We start from the raw sequence: 17,306 nt of genomic DNA on the forward strand, positions 1-17,306 counted from the left end.
TATTGCCTTTTTTAGGGTGGGAATCAGGAAAGAAAAAATCCAGCTTCACCATCCTTCCTGTGGCCATCCACCAGCATTGCTGTCTATCCTGTCACCACAGACTTTAACAGGATGGGACCTCCTATCATTTGTATGTGCAGCTCTGCATGTGCAAATTGAGAAGTTTACAAAAGGGGCCCATTGTATCTAAGCAGCAACAATGTATTCTTATGAGTAGTATATTTCACTTAATAAACTAAGGGTCAAATCCAGCCCAGCAATAAAAGTGCATTGCTCCTCCCATTGACCTCAGTGGGAATGACACCTGCTCAAACCAGGGTTGATCTTGTTTTCCGGTCTTAGCTGACAATGTGTGGTTCAATACAGTGCACTAGGTTTCCCTAACACTGTTAGTAAATTTCAGGCTTTGGCTCACTAAGGCCAGGATTATCATGTAGAATTCACCATCAGAGACTGACTGCATCATAAGACATGACGGCATCCATGTAAATTGCACATTTAAGTCTCCTGAAACTGCTTTAAGTAGAAGAATCTAACATTGTATTTTCAAGTGTCCTGAACACTAATCTTCCTCTTTCAAATGGGGAGATGAGTCAGTGATCTGTGGATAGTCATGGAGTGACAGTATGATCGATAGGCCTTATGATGAGTGGAACTTTGGAAACCTTCCATATTTTGAAACAAGGTGTTTCAATTTAAGGAGCTGCAAGTCTCTTGGGACATCGCCGCAGCCAGTTTTGTTCACAAGCTGTGTGATTTTCCACATTTGTAGGTTCTCTTGCATTTTCTTGGGCTGCTATGTTGTTCAGTGGGAGGGGAGGAGTGCAGTTGCATCCATGGGTTTTTGTTTGCTTAGCTGGTAGGCATGTTTAGTTTGGCGGGCTCCTTTATGTAATCTGACGATTTGCTGGATTTGTTTCAATGCCCCCTCTGCTCTGCAATCCCTTTTAAAGTCATGTTGCATGTTACTGTACTAGACACTGGGATGGTAGGCAACTATCAATATTGGCAACCATGAAGGCTGGAAACCCAAACTGTAGAATAAGGACAGTTGATGGTCAGCCTAAAGGCTGACTTCAGCCACAATAGGCAGACACGTGTCTGCTGCCATAATTGCCACTCATCCTATTATGGATGGAGCTTGCCCTCTGTCCTTCAAGTTGGACGAGCAAGACTTAATAGCACCCTGAAATACCTGCAGGGCTGATGCAATAGCCATGGTGATGGTTGCCCTACAACGTGGCATAAGTTGCATGGCAATGAATGCCTCGATGACAAGGTTGAAAAGGTTGCATTTATAGTAAGGAAACCAGAAGGACAGGACCTACATATCAGGACAGAACATGTGGCAAGACTCAATGAGGAGCTGGAAACCCCCAAAAGAAAATATGTTATTGCTACTGGCTGCAGAATCAACGCATGCCAGAGAAAATGAGGAAATGGGAAGAAAAAAGTCAAAATCAAAAACCCAAACCAGACAACCTCATATGATTTTCTCACTGGGAAAAAAAAGAGAATCACCCAGGACAAGTGCCAATCATGTTGCTCAATGCCTTTCTGGAAGGTACTCGGATAATTCTGATGAGGGAGGGATAAGTGCAGGAATTGAATTGCTCTGCATACTTTCCTAATGTAACCAGACAAAAACCACTCCTCCCACAGAGTGGCTCCTAATCATAAGGACACGTATGAAATTCTACAATTATTTTATGTATTATTTTTAAAGCTCCCAAGTCCTTCGGATCTAAAAGTGGGAAGGTGACCTCCCCACATGTCCCCACACACAGAGTTTAAACCAAAACTGCACTAGGCCGGATACAAAGGGCCAATAGAATCTGGCAAAGAAAAAGCAGTCTCTAATGCAGGGATTGGAAGTGTTCTATAGAGCAGGAGATGGTCCAAGTAGTTGATTAACCACTTAATGCGCTGTTGTTAAACTTCTTTCTAGTGTACACCTCATATTGTGTATGCCTGTTTTATAAAAAGTTACCATACTTGAGGTAGGAAGCATCACCCAATGATTCAAGCCTAAGGGTATGTTGACACTGCAATAAAAGATCCACGGCACAGCCATGGGTCACCTCACCAAGCAAGCAGCCTTCCCTGGTGTGTCAAGCCTCCCTGCCCTGCCCTCTACTTCACACAAAGTCTTCCCCTGGGCCTCTCCCCTATCTACCCTAGAACTCCACTAGGTCATATGACCCACTAGATCCATGTGACCTTCTTCATTTTCCCCCCTTGGAGAGGAGAGCTGGCTGTCACTGGTGGGACTGAGGCCCTTCTCCCGTTAAAGAACTAGCCACCCTGTGACAGGCACCTATATTGACATTTTAGAAGTTTGAAAAATAAAATAAATGGACAGTGCATTGAAGATGTAAACCACCATATGAGTGGTAGGGGCTTTATCATTTTACTTATATGGGCCCATAATATCTGAGATAATATTTTACTTCTATGGGCAGTGTAATATCTGACAATTTCACAACTGTTATTGATTTTATCCTTGCAACACCCCTGAGAGAGGAACTGACACACAGAGACCAAGTGCCTAATTCCCACCTATTTCAATACCTTTACAAATCTGCCCCTAAATGACTTAGCCAAGCGCAAACACAAGGTCTGAAGTAAAAGCAGGAACTGAAGTCAGATCTACTGAGCCCCGGTGCACGGCCTCAACCACAAGACTATCTAGTACTTCAGACACAATAGCTGTTTCAAAGGGGGTTTAGAATAATCTTTATTTTACTGTGTGAACTATTTGTTTTATGTATCTATTTCAGTTTCAATCTGTGAACATCAAAAGCAAGGTCTGTCCCAGGTTCTTGGTGCCCAACAGAATAGCTAAAATACAATCAAACCAGGACAAAAACAGCAGTAGCTACTGTTGGGGCCTTTCTTTGCATAAAAACAAGCTGCCCCCAAACGTTTCCCCCCTCAGTTTCTACAAATGCTGGTCTCCCCATAAAAATTCCCCATCCCTATCTAGCCCCCACAAACCTCAGGCCTCCCCCAAATGCCTGTCCAAATATATGGGCTTTACAACATGTGGGAAAGGTCAACAGATTCAAGCCATTCAGACCAAGGTGAGGCCTGAAATTCAAAGTCTAAAGGACCCTCATGGAGATGGGAAGGGGCCATGAAGAAGGGGCCTTGTCACTCAAGCACCTCCACCGATCTCCACTGTGGCAGTATCAAATGGTAAAAAGAGAGGTGTGTCATGCAGATAGCTATCAAGCCATTAAAGGGTGTATAGGTCAAAACCAATACCTTGCTTAAAGGTGACCGTCAAGAGACTGGCTGGGACCAACGCTCTGTGCAGTGCCACCCACACACTGTGATCCTCCTGGACTCAAATATTTTCCCATTTGACTGCATATTAGTTGTGATGTGAATATGTTTGCACTCTGTCTCAAAGTTTGTTTTACTAAGCTGGGTACATTCAGGGCCGGCTCCAGGATTTTTGCTGCCCCAAGCAAAAAAATTTTTGGCCGCCCCTGCTTTTGTTTTTGTGCCCCCCCCACCCCCGCGCCGCCCCCGGCTCCACCCCAACTCCGCCCCGTCCCAACCCCTTCCCCAAATCCCCGGCCCCGCCTCCTCGCCTGGGTGTGCCGCATTTCCCCCCCTATTGCTTCCTGCGGCTCCCCCCCTGCAACCCTCCGCTCCGCCTGCTCCCCTGAACATGCCGCCGCTCTGTTTCTCCCCCCTCCCTCTCAGGCGAGGGAGAGGCAGCGCATTCAGGGGAGCAGGCGAAGCGGAGGTGAGCAAGGGTGGGGGGGAGCGCAGGAAGTAAAAGAGGGGGTAGAGGAACCGCTCCCCGCCCCAGCTCACCTCCGCTTCACCACCGCCACCTCCCCTGAGCGCACCGCCACTTGGCTTCTCCTCCCTCCCTCCCAGGCTTGCCGCGCGAAACAGCTGCATTCTGTATGCTAAGGAGGGAGTTGTTTAAATTCCTCCTGTTGGGCACCTCAGACTATGACAGATTAACAGATATGGCAAGGTTAATTCACAAGATTCATAGATTCCAAGGCAAGAAGGGACCACTGTGGTAGCCTAGTCTGACCTCATAAAACAGGCCATTGAACTGCCTCAGAATAATTCCATTTGAACTAAAGCACACCCTTTTTTTAAAAAAAAAAAAGTCCAGTCTTGATTTAAAATTTGCCAGTGATGGAGCCTATTCTTACATGATCTCCAACCCAGTTTTACAGACCTAGCAGATTCAGCTAAGCACTCAGAGAGATTTATCTGAAGAGAACAGAATGAAATTTTTGAACCTTTTGAAATCCACCCCTCATGTGTTTTGATTCTAAAGCTAATTAGCTAACTCCTTAAAAAGGTTTAATGGACATATAGATTATTAAATTTTAAAGCCACAAGAGACCATTATGATCATCTAGTCTGACCTCCTGCATAACACAGGGCATGAAAATGCATCCAGTTATTCCTACCTCAAGCCTATAACTTTGGTTGAGCTGGAGCGCATCTTTGAGAGAGATGTCCAGCCTTGATTTAAGGAGTTCAAATCACAGAGGATCCACTACAACCTTTGGTGAATTGTTTACAAGTTTAATTACACTCACCGTTAAAAATGTCTTCCTTATTTCCAGTTTGAATTTGTCTAGCTTCACCTTTCAGTCATTGGATCTTGTACCTTTACCTGCTAATATTTTAAGAGGCCTAGTATGTCCACACCTAACCACCGTTTATGGTTTTTGTTTGCTAGAATTACGAGCCCTTTGCTGCTAGCGTATAACACTTTGGACAATGCTAACCAATTTCTTCAAAGAATACCTGGTTCACCTCACCACAGATAACTCCACAGCCCATTTTACATCTAAAGCTATTTGTCTAGTTTATTATTCTGCACCTATTACTGTATAATCTGGGCCTCTTCCTACACTGTTGATAGTGTCGTGTTTTTGTTTGGCTTGTATATCTTGGGACTTGATCCTGCAATCCTTATATGTTTAGTCCCACTAATTTAAATGTGACTATAGATGTGAGTAATGATTCCAAGATTTTGCCCTTGGCTTGTTAGCATAGAGGAAAGGGGAACACGTCTTACTCCATGGGCCAAATCCTCAAGTCTGTATTCCTTATTCCAATAAAATTTCCACTGAAGGCACTGACTCGGGATCATATTCTGCTTTCATTTACATCAGAGTAAATTTAGAGTAACTGTACTGAAGTCATTGGCATTATTCCAGGTTTACCACAGGATAACTGAAATCTGAATTTATTGTAATCCATAGAGTTAGGAACCTATGTACCGATTGCTACTGCCATTGAAGTCAGTGGCAAAACACACATAATAATTTAGTTCATCACTGATTTTGACCCCATGGAACTGATTTTGATTTCATTTATGCCACGCTAACTCCACTGATCTTGTTGGACTTACTCCTGATTTACACCAGGGTGATATGAGCCTCACACCTCAGGATTTCAGTGGATTGGGCCCATATACAATACATCTGAATTCTGCAATATAACTCAGCAGTAGGACTTGTGTCTCTCATGCACTGCACTTCACTGTAAACAGAGTTCCTAAAACTGTCTTACATTTTGCTGATGCTGTCTTCTTTTTAGCAGATTTTGCAATGTCCTACCTGATAAAATGTACTTTGGCTAATATTAATCAGCAAGTTTCATGTTCTAACATATTTACTTTTCTTTTTTCATTGTTTGCAGTAGCTGCTTGGAACTGGGACAAATATTAATCCTGCAAATTTTTGTTGTGGTATATTATATAAACGAGACTCTCCTCTAGCTTCTTCTATCTTGCCATTAGAACATTGTTCCCAGCTCTGTTATACTGAAAGGGAGCAGCTTTGCTCATTGTGCCATGAAGGTGGTAGTAGCTTTACTGTTGCTTGTTCCGCTCCTAAGCTGCAGAGCTGTACCCCTGGCTCCCTTTCATCCCCTGGATCCACGGGTCATTGACTGTGATGACCCAGAGTCTGAAGAAGCAGCTGCCATAGCTCTGAACTACATCAATGCCCATCATCCTCATGGATACAAGTACGCACTGAACATCATTGAGAAGATCAAAGTGTTGCCCAGGGTAAGTGCTACATTAAAAAAAGGAAAAAAGGTTGTCTGGGAAGTTGAATGCTTCGGACACAAAAGGCTTAGAAATGGTTGATGAGATAAATATAGGTGAGGTCCTCAGCTGGTGTAAATCGGCCTGGCCTCATTGATATCAATGGAGCTACACTGATTTACACCAGATGAGAATCGGGCCCATTATCTTTCGGATGAAATGTGTCTTTTTAAAAAGAGAGACAGGTGTTAAGCGATATTAATATAGTAATATGAGGGGCCCAATTTACAAATGTGATCTCCTTGTTAGGGCAGATTGGCCTTTAGACACATAAAATCCTCATTTATCTGCCTACCAGTGAATCTGGGCCCCCGCATTGTGAGGATTAACCTTGTGAGGTATGTAAATGTTATTTGGTTAAATTTATTCCTAGTGTAGCTCCACTGACATTAATGGTGTTACACCAGGTCTGAATTTGGCCCAGTATCCTCCCTGTGCAGACGGGGAGACTGAGAATAAGCAGTTGTGGCCTGAATTTTCATTTATGTGACGGGCCTTTTACATCACTGTAGCAGTGTCCACCCGGGACGTTACTGTGCAGCAAGCTGGTGCTCTGTATCTTCACACCCTGGCTTTATACACACAATAATTCACTGGGCCGGCAGGGCCTAATTCTCCTCTCACTCATTCTCGTTTTACACCAGTATAACCCCATTGGCTGTAGGGGAATTACTCTTGGTTTACACTTGAATAAGTGAGAAAAGAATCAGGCCCCAGGTATGACCCCCAGTGCCACAGATGGAGTCAGTTGGCAGAGCCAAGCTTAGAACTCAGGAATATCTGAGGCCTAGTTTTGTGCTCAGGTGACTAATGCTGTAGCTGAAAAGGTATAAGTGTAGCTGAAACAGATCCTGCAGTCCTAAGGCAATGGGGGTATCTGAGCCAATGCTCAGCAGCTGCAATTCAGCATCTCTCCATTGAAGTTAAAGGAACTGGCTCAATATTCACCGGCTGATGACATGTTCTTTTGCCTGAGTGAGGCCAGCAGGATTGAGCCTGTCCTGGCATGCAGTTTGTCTGGTACCTTGCCTAACACTATGGAATTACTCAGCTGTAGTTTTTGTGCCAGCAAAGCTGCATGTCACTTTTAAAGGACTGTCGGACAGTAGGAAACTAAATGACTCAGGAGAACTGGGTTTGGTTTCTGGTTTCTTCTCCTTACAACCCACTATATTCAGATTGGTCTCTTTAGATACGTGGGGCCAATTTCTGAGCTGGTGCAAATCAGTATGGTTCCACTGATGTCTATGAACCTATGTTGATTTACACCAGCTAAAGATCTGGCCCGTCTTTCTTATAGAGTTCAACACTATGGGGCAGTACCTGATCTCAGCTACCCTAGTGAAAACCTAGAATTATTCAACTGAAATCAGCAACAGGGACTAGAATTTAGCTCAATGGGAGAAATCTGGTGATGTTTATGGAAGTAATTAGTGAAAATAATTTCTTTTCCTTCCAGAGGCCTTCTGGAGAGATATTTGAGCTTGATCTTGACTTATTAGAGACTGTATGCCACATCGTGAACCCCCTGCCCGCTGAAAATTGTACCATAAGGCCACGGACAGCTCATGTAAGTGTCTGAAATTATCATTAGCTCTGTGGATAAATGTGAATTGTATGTGTTGATTATAGCAGGGCAAGACAAGCTTTGACTGGGGATTTCTCTTTTTACAGGGCAAAAGTATCCTCTGAGATCACCTTTGTAAAGCTCATATTGTAAAGTTCAAAGCTGATATTCTGCTCTCCTTACATGCATAGATAATAATAATATTTGGCATTTTACTTTTCTCTAATGGCTTCCATTCAAGAAGATGGATGCACTTCTCAAATACTAATTAGTTAAACCTTCCAATACCTTTGTGAAACAGATTAATATTATCCTCATTTTACAGGTAGGGGAAACTGAGGCACAAAGAGATTAAAGTGACTTGCTGAACAACCCACAATAACTCAGTGGCAGAGCCAGGAATAGAAGTCAGCTCTTCTGCCCTACAGAGCTGCCCTCCTTCCTCCAAACAAAGGGAAAAATCAATGGCAAATCCACACACATCAGAGAAAAAAACACAGCTGATTCACAAATTTGACCATTATCATGCATATCCGACAGGAGGACAGTGCCCTAAGTGAGCTAGTGCAAAATTAGAGCCTTAAGAAAGACATTTACATATATCCACACCAGGACACTGATACAGAGTGAGGGAAAGCTGGCTTTCTTACTGCATGAATGGGCAGACCTCTAGTTTACTTCCCAAAGTCAGCAGCAAAAGCAGTTGATGTCCTTGTAGCGCACTGTAACCGTCCAGGGAGCCCATTCTGTGTATCTTTTGTTAAGTTCCTCACTTAAAGTAGCAACGTGGATGTTCTGGCTCAGGCTTTCAAGTCCACCCGACCCCCTAGGCTTCATGGCCCAAGCTGCAGCCTGAGCCGGAACATCCACACTGCTATTTTTAGTGCGCCAGCTTAAGCCCTGCTAGCGTGAGTCTGTCTAGCCAGGCTGGGAGGCTTGCTCCCAGCTACAGTATAGAGATACCCTAAGAAAACACACAGTGGCCCTATCCACGTATGGTTAAAACTGTGAACTCAACCAAAATGTTTCAAGCGCCCTTCCCCTGAAGGGCTCCCCCCTCCACACACACACCCCCCTCCATGTTATAACTGTGGAAGTGTCTAGGGGTGTGGAAGGAGGTGGAGAATAGATGGCTAAACTATAACATAGTTCTCTGGAAAGGATCTCTGTTTGCACAGGTCAGGGAGTTGGTGCTGCTGTTGTTTCTGGAATGGTTTCAACCACAGCCTCTTGCAACACTGGTGGGGAACCATGAAGGATTGCAATGCAAACATCACTTAAAAGCGTGGTGCCCTTTCTTTCTCCCAGTCATTCAAATATGAGCAATCAACCCCTTCATGCTGAGGCTACCTTCTCACCCTCCCTCACCCCCTTATAGTTCCCCCCCTTGCCCCTGATTATCTCCTGGATTTCCATCTGGTCTTGTTATGCCACCTTTCAACAGGAGGGAAGGCACTAGAGTAATTTTGATAAAATACCGATCCAACCTGGGTGAAACTTTCCACATATGGCCTGTGCACATTCTAAGGCTTGCATGCGCTCAGAATTCAGCCATCAGTAAAACCCTAGTTGTAGACAAGGGAAACTGTGATTTGCACCAGTTGAGCTCACCTTCACGTGATACTAAGGTAAGCTTCACCAGTGCAAACCACAGCTTTCCTTGGCTGCACCTGGGGCTTGTACTGGTGCACGTACACCTGTGGCTGGCCACCCACGGTGGAGTCAGAGTAAATCCCAAGTACAGACAAGGTTAAAGTCCTTAAGTAAGGCTCAACTGAATCTTAAGTGACCCTCTGCATAGGGGTGAATTTCACCTCTTATGACCATTGGGCCCAAATTAAAAACCTTTCTGAGCCAAAACACTCATACAAGTCAATGGGAGTTCTGCCTGAGCGAGGGTTGAGTGGAAAACAGAGCCAGAATTTCGCTTGCTGTTTCTAGTGATGGGCCCAAGCAATACAGTTCAGGGCTGGGTCTGAATCCACAGTCAGCACATTCCGTTGCCACCATGCCATTGACCAGAAGAGGGTTATGCGACCGTTAGTGGTGGCTCTGCAGGAAGCCTTTGTTTACAAATAAGTGTGTTGAAATTAGAAAAGGAGGACTAGTGGCACCTTAGAGACTAACCAATTTATCTGAGCATTAGCTTTCGTGAGCTGCAGCTCACTTCATCAAATGCATCCAGTGGAAAAAATGCATCCGATGAAGTGAGCTGTAGCTCACGAAAGCTTCTGCTCAAATAAATTGGTTAGTCTCTAAGGTGCCACTAGTCCTCCTTTTCTTTTTGCGAATACAGACTAACACGGCTGCTACTCTGAAACCTGTGTTGAAATTGTTTGCTTTCTTGGACCATTTTTATTCAAGAAAGACTTGAACTAAATTCCTGGTCCTGGAGACCTCTTAACTACCAAGAATTTTGACATCTGGATTTGGATCCAAATTTTACAGCTCAGGGTCTACCTCTGCCTTTTATAAACCATACACCCTGGGAATGGTTTAGCAGGCACTCAAGCAATCAGACTGGGTTTGCCAGGAAAACACTATGCCAAGCCTCATTCCCCTGCACTCACTTATAAAATATCTGTCCCCTTCTAATCCTGCTTCCTTTCTGAGAAGTTGTTAACTTATGTAAATGACGTAACCCTTTGCTTTTGTACCTCCAGGTTGTTGAAGGCGACTGTGAGGTTAAATTGCTCAAGTTGGAGGGAACCTTTTCTGTATTATCTATCAAATGTCACTCAACTCCAGGTAAAGTCTTTGTTGTTTGTCAGGGTTGGGGTTGGTGATGAGGAAACAGGAATATTATCATCATAAACTCTGGGGGTATTTATGGTTCTCTAGTCCTTCTGCTTCTAAAGTGTTGCAAAGTGAGGTGTATAAGCATTCTGAGATTGAAGAACATGCCAATTAATGGGCTTCCCAAGACTGGCTATCTTAGAAGTCCTTTTTTTCCCTGACGTAAGTCCACTAGCAAGGAAGGATGGCCCAGTGGTTGGGGCACTGCCTTAGGCTGTGAAAGACCCACATTCAAGTCCTTGTTCTCCTATGATCTTCCTGTGTGACCTCGGGCAAGTCACTAACCCTCTCTGCATCTCAGTTCCACAACTGTACAATGGGGCTGATAATGGTTCCTTACCTCAGGAGATGGGCACTGCTAGGATAGCTTGAACTGATGCTCTATGGACGAGGTAATATCCTTTAATGGACCAACTTCTGTTGGTGAGAGTTTCAAGCTTACACAGAGCTCTTCTTCAGGTCCTGTGTAAGCTCCAAGGAGCTCCTACAGTGCTGCTCCCCTGTATTAGAACTGGGTGTTTTGTGAGAGGGAGAGAAGAGCTAAGAAGCTGCTCTGGAACTGGGTGTTGAGCCAGAAGGAACAGAGCAGGGTCAGAAGCAGCAACCAGAACAGCAGCAGCAGGAAAGGGAATAGAGTGGGAAAGCAAGTTGCTCCTTGATCCCACTGCCTGGGCTCCCTGTGGTGGTTCTAGTTACCTAGAGATTTTGTTGCTTTCTCAGCCAGAGGTGAACCATCTCCTGCTGCCCCATAGTGACCCACTCCTGGGTTGCAACCCACCAGCTGAACAGCACTTTCATAGGACATTCTTGGCCAAATTCTGTCCTCACGTAGACTTGTGCAACCCCAGTGAAGTCAATGGAATTGGACAGCTGTAGTTATGGACAGTATCTAGTACCTTTTTCCCCATTCACTCATTCTCCCACCCTGGCAAATTTCACTCATTTTCACTTAGACAAACTCTCCCTGGTGTCACTGGTAGTTTGTCTGAGTGAGGATGGATTAAACATGAATAAGAACCTGGAGAGCTACTGAAGATCAGAAGGAATTTTTTTAAATAAAGACTTAAGGAGCTGGCATGCAAAAGCACATCCCCCCATCTGTGAAAGGTTGCCATCTCTGGGCCAGAATTCAGTGATTCTTTCCCATAACATAACAACACCAGCTGCGCAGTTTGGAACAGGGTATAAAAATAATACTGTATCCCACAGACCAGATCTACAACGCATTCAAGTATAACCTGTAATCTTGTCAAAATATAACCTGTCTTGTTTCATCTACAGACTCAGTTGAAGATATTACTCAAATCTGCCCCGACTGTCCAGTATTAGCACTTTTAAATGACACTCAGGTGATAAATGCAGTTGACCTTGCACTCACTGAGTATAACAGAAGACCAGATGGTGCCTACGTTAAACTCCTTGAAATTGGACGAGCTCAAATTCAGGTAATTGTTGAAACTCTGATCCTTTGCTATATTACAAAACAGAACATCCCTCCTGGGTTATTATGCAACACTCATTTGCTTGTGTTTGCAAACAAGTTTGGCTTGTGCTAAACATGGTGTTATTTTCCCAAGAGTTCTGTGACATCTAGCCATGTGATTCCCACAGACTTCAGAGGGAGACGCAGAGCTAAAACCTACATGGACCTCTTAGAAAATTCACCCCTTTATATTTCCTTGGCAGTTCTGTAGTTTCATGCTACAAAGACAATTAAATAGTATTAATGTTTTATCAGCATTTCCCGGACATTGTCTCTGTCGAGTTTGCCGTTGTTGTCACGAACTGCTCAGCCAAAGATGCCCAGGATCATGTGGATGACTGTCAGCTGCTGCCTAAGAATCTAGCTGTAAGTATGCTGAGACTTTAGTCCTGATCAATCCAACTCAGAGGTTGAGATGAGCCAGCTTATATTGGACCTGATTCTGTACAGGATTAGACCCTACATGGAGATAGGGTGCAAAGGGCGTATCCAGTGGTGAGCTGGAGCTGGTTCGCACCGGTTCGCTAGAACTGGTTGTAAAATTTAGAAGCGCTTTTAGAACCGGTTGTTCCGCGAGGGAGAACTGGTTCTAAAAGGGCTTCTAAATTTAACCGGCCAAAAGCGGCGCCTTAGATGCCGACTCCACGGGTGCTCCAGCCCTGGAGCACCCAAGGGGAAAATTTGGTGGGTGCAGAGCACCCACCGGCAGCTCCCCACCCCGCCCCTGGCCCCAGCTCACCTCCGCTCCGCCTCCTCCCCTGAAGGCGCCGCCCCGCTCTGCTTCTCCGCCCCCCCAGGCTTCCTGCGAATCAGCTGTTCGCGCGGGAAGCCGGGGCGGGCTGAGAAGCAGGCCACGGCTTCCTGCTCAGGCCCAGGGAGGCGGAGGGGAGCTGGGGCGGGGGGGGGGGGGGGCGCGAGGAGGGCCGCCCACGTAGCAGCAGGTAACCCGTGGGGGGGGGGAATGCAGGAGGCTCCCCGCCCCAGCTCACCTCCGCCACCCTCAGCTTGAGTGTGAAGCCACCGCTTGCTTCTCAGCCCTCCCCGGCTTCCCGCCTAACAGCTGATTCGTGGGGGGCAGGGTGGCGCGGATAAGCAGAGCGGGGTGGCGCGTTCAGGGGCAGAGGCGGAGCGGAGGTGAGCTGGGGCTGGGCGCGGGGCGTGGAGCTGCTGGTGGGTGCTCTGCACCCACCAATTTTCCCCATGGGTGCTCCAACCCCGGAGCACCTGGGGAGTCGGCGCCTAAGGCGCCACTTTTGATGTGATCAGTGGGGGAGCGGCCGCTCCTCCTGCTCCCCCCCTAGCTACGCTCCCCTGCCCCTACAAGCCAGAGGGACCTGCTGGATGCTTCCTGGGAGCTGCCCCAGGTAAGCACCGCCGGGACTCCCCACCTCGCCCCCCAGCAGGTCCCTCTGGCTCTTAAGGGTGGGGTGGGTACCCACTACGGTGGCCCACAAGACCCTCCTGCCCAGTTCTGGGGGCAGTCAGGGGACAGGGGAGAGGGGTGGATGGGGCAGGGATCCTGGGGGCGGGGGCGTCAAGGAACGTGGGGGGGTTGGATGGGGCAGGAGTCCCGGGGGGCGGGAGTGGGCAACGACCCCCTCGTGGGGTGAGGAGGGAACCCATTGTTAAGATTTTGGCAGCTCATCACTGGGCATATCCTGTCCGTGACATGATTTCCAAGACCACATCAAATCTTTATCTCCCTTTATCATACAGGAGTTATACTTTGATGCACTCTAGTGGAGACATTTTAAAAGGGTGAGGCCAGGGGAATCATTCGCACGGAACGTTTTATTGAACATGGTGCATGTTATCCTTTCTTAGCTGTACTGCACTAGCACCTAGAGACCCAGCCCTGTTGTGCTCAGGCACTGTACAAACACACAACAAAAGAACAGTCCCTACCACAGGTGCCGACTCCGGGGTGCTTCGGGGCTGGAGCACCCACGGGAAAAAAACAGTGGGTGCTCAGCACCCCCCCCCCAGCCACCCGCTGATCAGCTGCTTGGCAGTGGCTGGGAGGCACTGAAAGGGGAAGGAGGGAGCAGGTGGGGTGGGGGGGGGAAGGAAAGGGCACAGCAAGGGCAGGACGCACTCGTGGGAGGGGGAGGAGCACGGGAGGGAAGAGGCGGAGCGAGGGTGGGGCCTTGCAGGAAGGGGCGGCATGGGGGCAGGGCCTCGGGGCAGGGCGGGGGTGGAGCACCCACCTGGAAAGAAGAAAGTCGGCACCTGTGGTCCCTACCCTGAAGTGCTTCAGACTAAGTGTTGTTAGTGCACTTTATTTTGATACCTAAGCTCCCTAGCACCTTAGGATCAAATACAGTGTGTACTCAGCTCTTCATCTTTCTCATCTGTATCAATTAACTGCAGTTTTACAGTGTGGATCTTTTAGCTGGCTGTCCATGCAACCTTCCTTGCATGCACACACGGACAGTTGGGCACCGCACTGGAAGAGTGCTAACAGGGTGTTAGGGGTTTTTTGCAGACTGTACTATCCCTTAGGTATTGTAATGCAAGTATCTTCCACTTTCTAACTATGGATTCTTTAACTAATTGTCTTCTAATTTTGACAGCAATTTGGCTTCTGCAATGCAGCAGTTTTAACCAAAAACAACATCACAGTGTCCTGCGCAATTTATGAACATCAGGTACCAACTCTAAATACATTCTTTATTTTCAGACTATTTCCACAATCTTAAAACTATTTGGAGCACCTGTCCAGGAGCGAGCTCTTCCTCCGTTGATTGCACTAGTTTCTAGGTGCAACACCAGGGGTTAACTTTAATCTATTAAGCTTAGTCTGAGTTCCTTCCCAGCTGCCTTAAGGTGTTCTGTGCTGGAAATTGAGCCACATTTGTCACCTGACATCAAACATAGTTTCACTTTGGTCCCCTTCACTGTGATTGAATATGGTTATAATTATGCGCAAACTGGACCAACCTGTGCTCAAGGTCCATTGTTAAAAAGCATGATCAGTCCCTCATTCTAACAGGTGTCTATCACACTCTCTGAATTAGCTGTTAAATACTCTTCGGTCCTGTCCATACCAGTGGACAAATTGTGTTCAACTAGAGTTGAGGGGTGACTAGCAGTAAACCATATTTGACATTAAAAGGGCCATGAGATTGACACTTCTACTTGGAACCATCTCGGGAGATGAGATCAGCTGGGATGCTTTTGCTAACAGTCCCTAGATTTGGTTGAATAAAATCTATATTAGATATTTTCTTAAATTTTACCATCACTGCTACCACAGGTGCAGCTTCACTGATAGTAATAGCGAGAGTGCCCATGTAGACTGGGGCTCAAGCGTCTGCTTGTGTTTTAGCCACATTGTTGCTCTGAGCAGGGTTAGATGACATGGCGGTCAAAATGCTGGTCTCTGGCCTCGTATCCCCATCATTGATGCCAGCAGTAGAGCTGTACCAGTGGTAGCAGATGGCAGATGTTTTATGGGGAGGGGAGGGGAGGGGGGGGAAGTAACGTGCAGGTTAGGGCAGCATCTGGATCTGAGTATTTCACTGACTTCATAGGAATTGCTCAGGATTTATTATGGTGCAACTGCAAGTAGACCCCACAGAGCTACTGATTATTAAAGAATGTGCAATACCAGGTCCCGTCTTTGCGTTCAAATCTGGAGTCAACCTTTTCCAAAGTTCAGGGATGTTTTGGATCTGGGGCTTTGCTTCTGGGTTCATCTCTAGTCAAAATCATAGTACCCATATATGATAAACTCCAAGGCACAGAGCACACAAACAGGACAGATGGGTTTCTTTTCCAGCCTGGAGTGACCCACCATCAGCTGATTCACAATCACTTGGGAGGACAGCTTCCCACCCTGGTACAAGGCTTCACGCATCATGACCTCAGGCATTTCTACCACGGCTCAGTCGATGATACATCAGAGTCCAGCTCTGCAGAAGCTTCTGTTAGTCCACAACCAGCAATTCCTGTGGTCAAAAGAGCAGTTGGGGCTGTTCTTGATCCAACCGTCCCTCCTTCCCCTGTAGGTTCAGGTCCTACACACCCTCTGTGTCCCGGGAGGATACGACATTTCCAAGTGTAGGATAAGGTACATTAGCCAGCTGATAAAGGGTTAGCTGGTGGCATAACCCACTTGCAGAACACGCTGCCAAGTATAAGTGTCTGAGTGCGCTCAAATCCCTGAGCTCCAATGGGTTTCAACCCGATATATGAAAGTGATTGAAAGCTCACAATAATCTGCTCTGAAAAGTAGGTGACCACATACTGTGGCTGCTGTAAAACCCATAACTTCATGATATGAAAACCAAACAAAGGTGTTTTACAAATAAAACTTTAAACATGAATGCCTCTTTGCCTTCTTTCTATCCATATGCATTATCTGCATCGCCTCTCTTAATTGCTCAGTAACCTGCTTCGGGGGGTGATGAGTCATATATTGGGCTTGATTTTCAAAGGCGCTGAGCACCTGCAGCTCCAATTGACTTCAGTGGGATATGTGGGTGCTCAGCACGTCTGAAAATCAGGCCAATACAGCTCTGAATCCACAGGCAGAAAAGACTCTGGGGAAAATGGGAAGTGTGGTCTTCCGCTTTCCCTCCCATCCTTTGTCTATTTTAGTTCACAGGTTCTTTGAGGTTTTGTGCCTGCCTTTAATGTGCCTGCCTTTAATATTTGTTTAAAGCACCTAAATCATTTTTGGGCATGACATCATGAGTGATGACATCCATGTTCATTTACAAAGACAAAGAGATGGACTATGTAGCCGAATGCACATAATCTAACAATAAGATGGCCCGGCTTCCTCCTGTTCCCTAGTTAAATAAATAAAAATGCAAGGCCTTGAGTCTCTTAAACACACCTGACATTTGCTGCAGGCTGCTCTGCCATAGTGCCACATGCTGGCAGCATCTGCAGTTCAGGAACAGGCACACCTGATGGCGCTCGCTCTCCTGGCAGGAGATTATGATGCGCTGTGTCTGTGCAGGTATGCGAGGGGATATCTATTTAAAGTAAATGCTATCTGCATGCAGCCCCATGTGACCGTAACAGGATCGTGCTTGCCATTTACTGTTGTGTTAATAGACAAGGTCTCTCTCCGCCTCTCTCGCATATATAAGGGCTCAATTATACCCTGCCTAATGCAGTGACGATGATCAGAGAAAATGGCCAGTGTGCCATTTTCTGTAGGAATCCTGCCAACCAGGCCAGGGTTCCAGAGGCCTGGGGGGGAACGTGCAGGGCACACACTGGTGCCTCTCAGAAGAGGAGCAGCACTGGCTGCAGCATACATGCTAACCAGCTGGACGTGCTGCCAAATCTGCAGACCCCATGTCTATTCCATTCTATACTTTGCTCAGAGTCATTGCCTTAGT

At 46.5% G+C, this 17,306-nt stretch overlaps 1 protein-coding gene across 1 annotated transcript; it reads left to right on the top strand.

Annotated features, from left to right (window-relative positions):
* Positions 1 to 5,775: 5,775 nt before the first annotated feature.
* Positions 5,776 to 16,271, top strand: AHSG (alpha 2-HS glycoprotein). Its single transcript, XM_074962900.1, has 7 exons — positions 5,776 to 6,064; positions 7,563 to 7,673; positions 10,334 to 10,418; positions 11,748 to 11,911; positions 12,205 to 12,315; positions 14,523 to 14,597; positions 15,731 to 16,271. Exons 1-7 carry the CDS (start codon positions 5,846 to 5,848, stop codon positions 16,013 to 16,015), a joined length of 1,050 nt encoding a protein of 349 aa, XP_074819001.1. The 5' UTR covers positions 5,776 to 5,845; the 3' UTR covers positions 16,016 to 16,271.
* Positions 16,272 to 17,306: the final 1,035 nt, after the last annotated feature.

Source organism: Natator depressus, chromosome 9 (assembly GCF_965152275.1).
Source record: "Natator depressus isolate rNatDep1 chromosome 9, rNatDep2.hap1, whole genome shotgun sequence".
NCBI classification, from domain to species: Eukaryota; Metazoa; Chordata; order Testudines; family Cheloniidae; genus Natator; species Natator depressus.

Excerpts from the sequence above, each read along its gene's own strand:
- AHSG (XM_074962900.1), top strand. The coding sequence starts at position 5,846 with ATGAAGGTGGTAGTAGCTTTACTGTTGCTTGTTCCGCTCCTAAGCTGC. Across the intron at positions 6,065-7,562 it reads AGATCAAAGTGTTGCCCAGG|AGGCCTTCTGGAGAGATATT; the intron begins GTAAGTGCTACA and ends TTTTCCTTCCAG. Across the intron at positions 14,598-15,730 it reads GCGCAATTTATGAACATCAG|CCTGGAGTGACCCACCATCA; the intron begins GTACCAACTCTA and ends TTTCTTTTCCAG.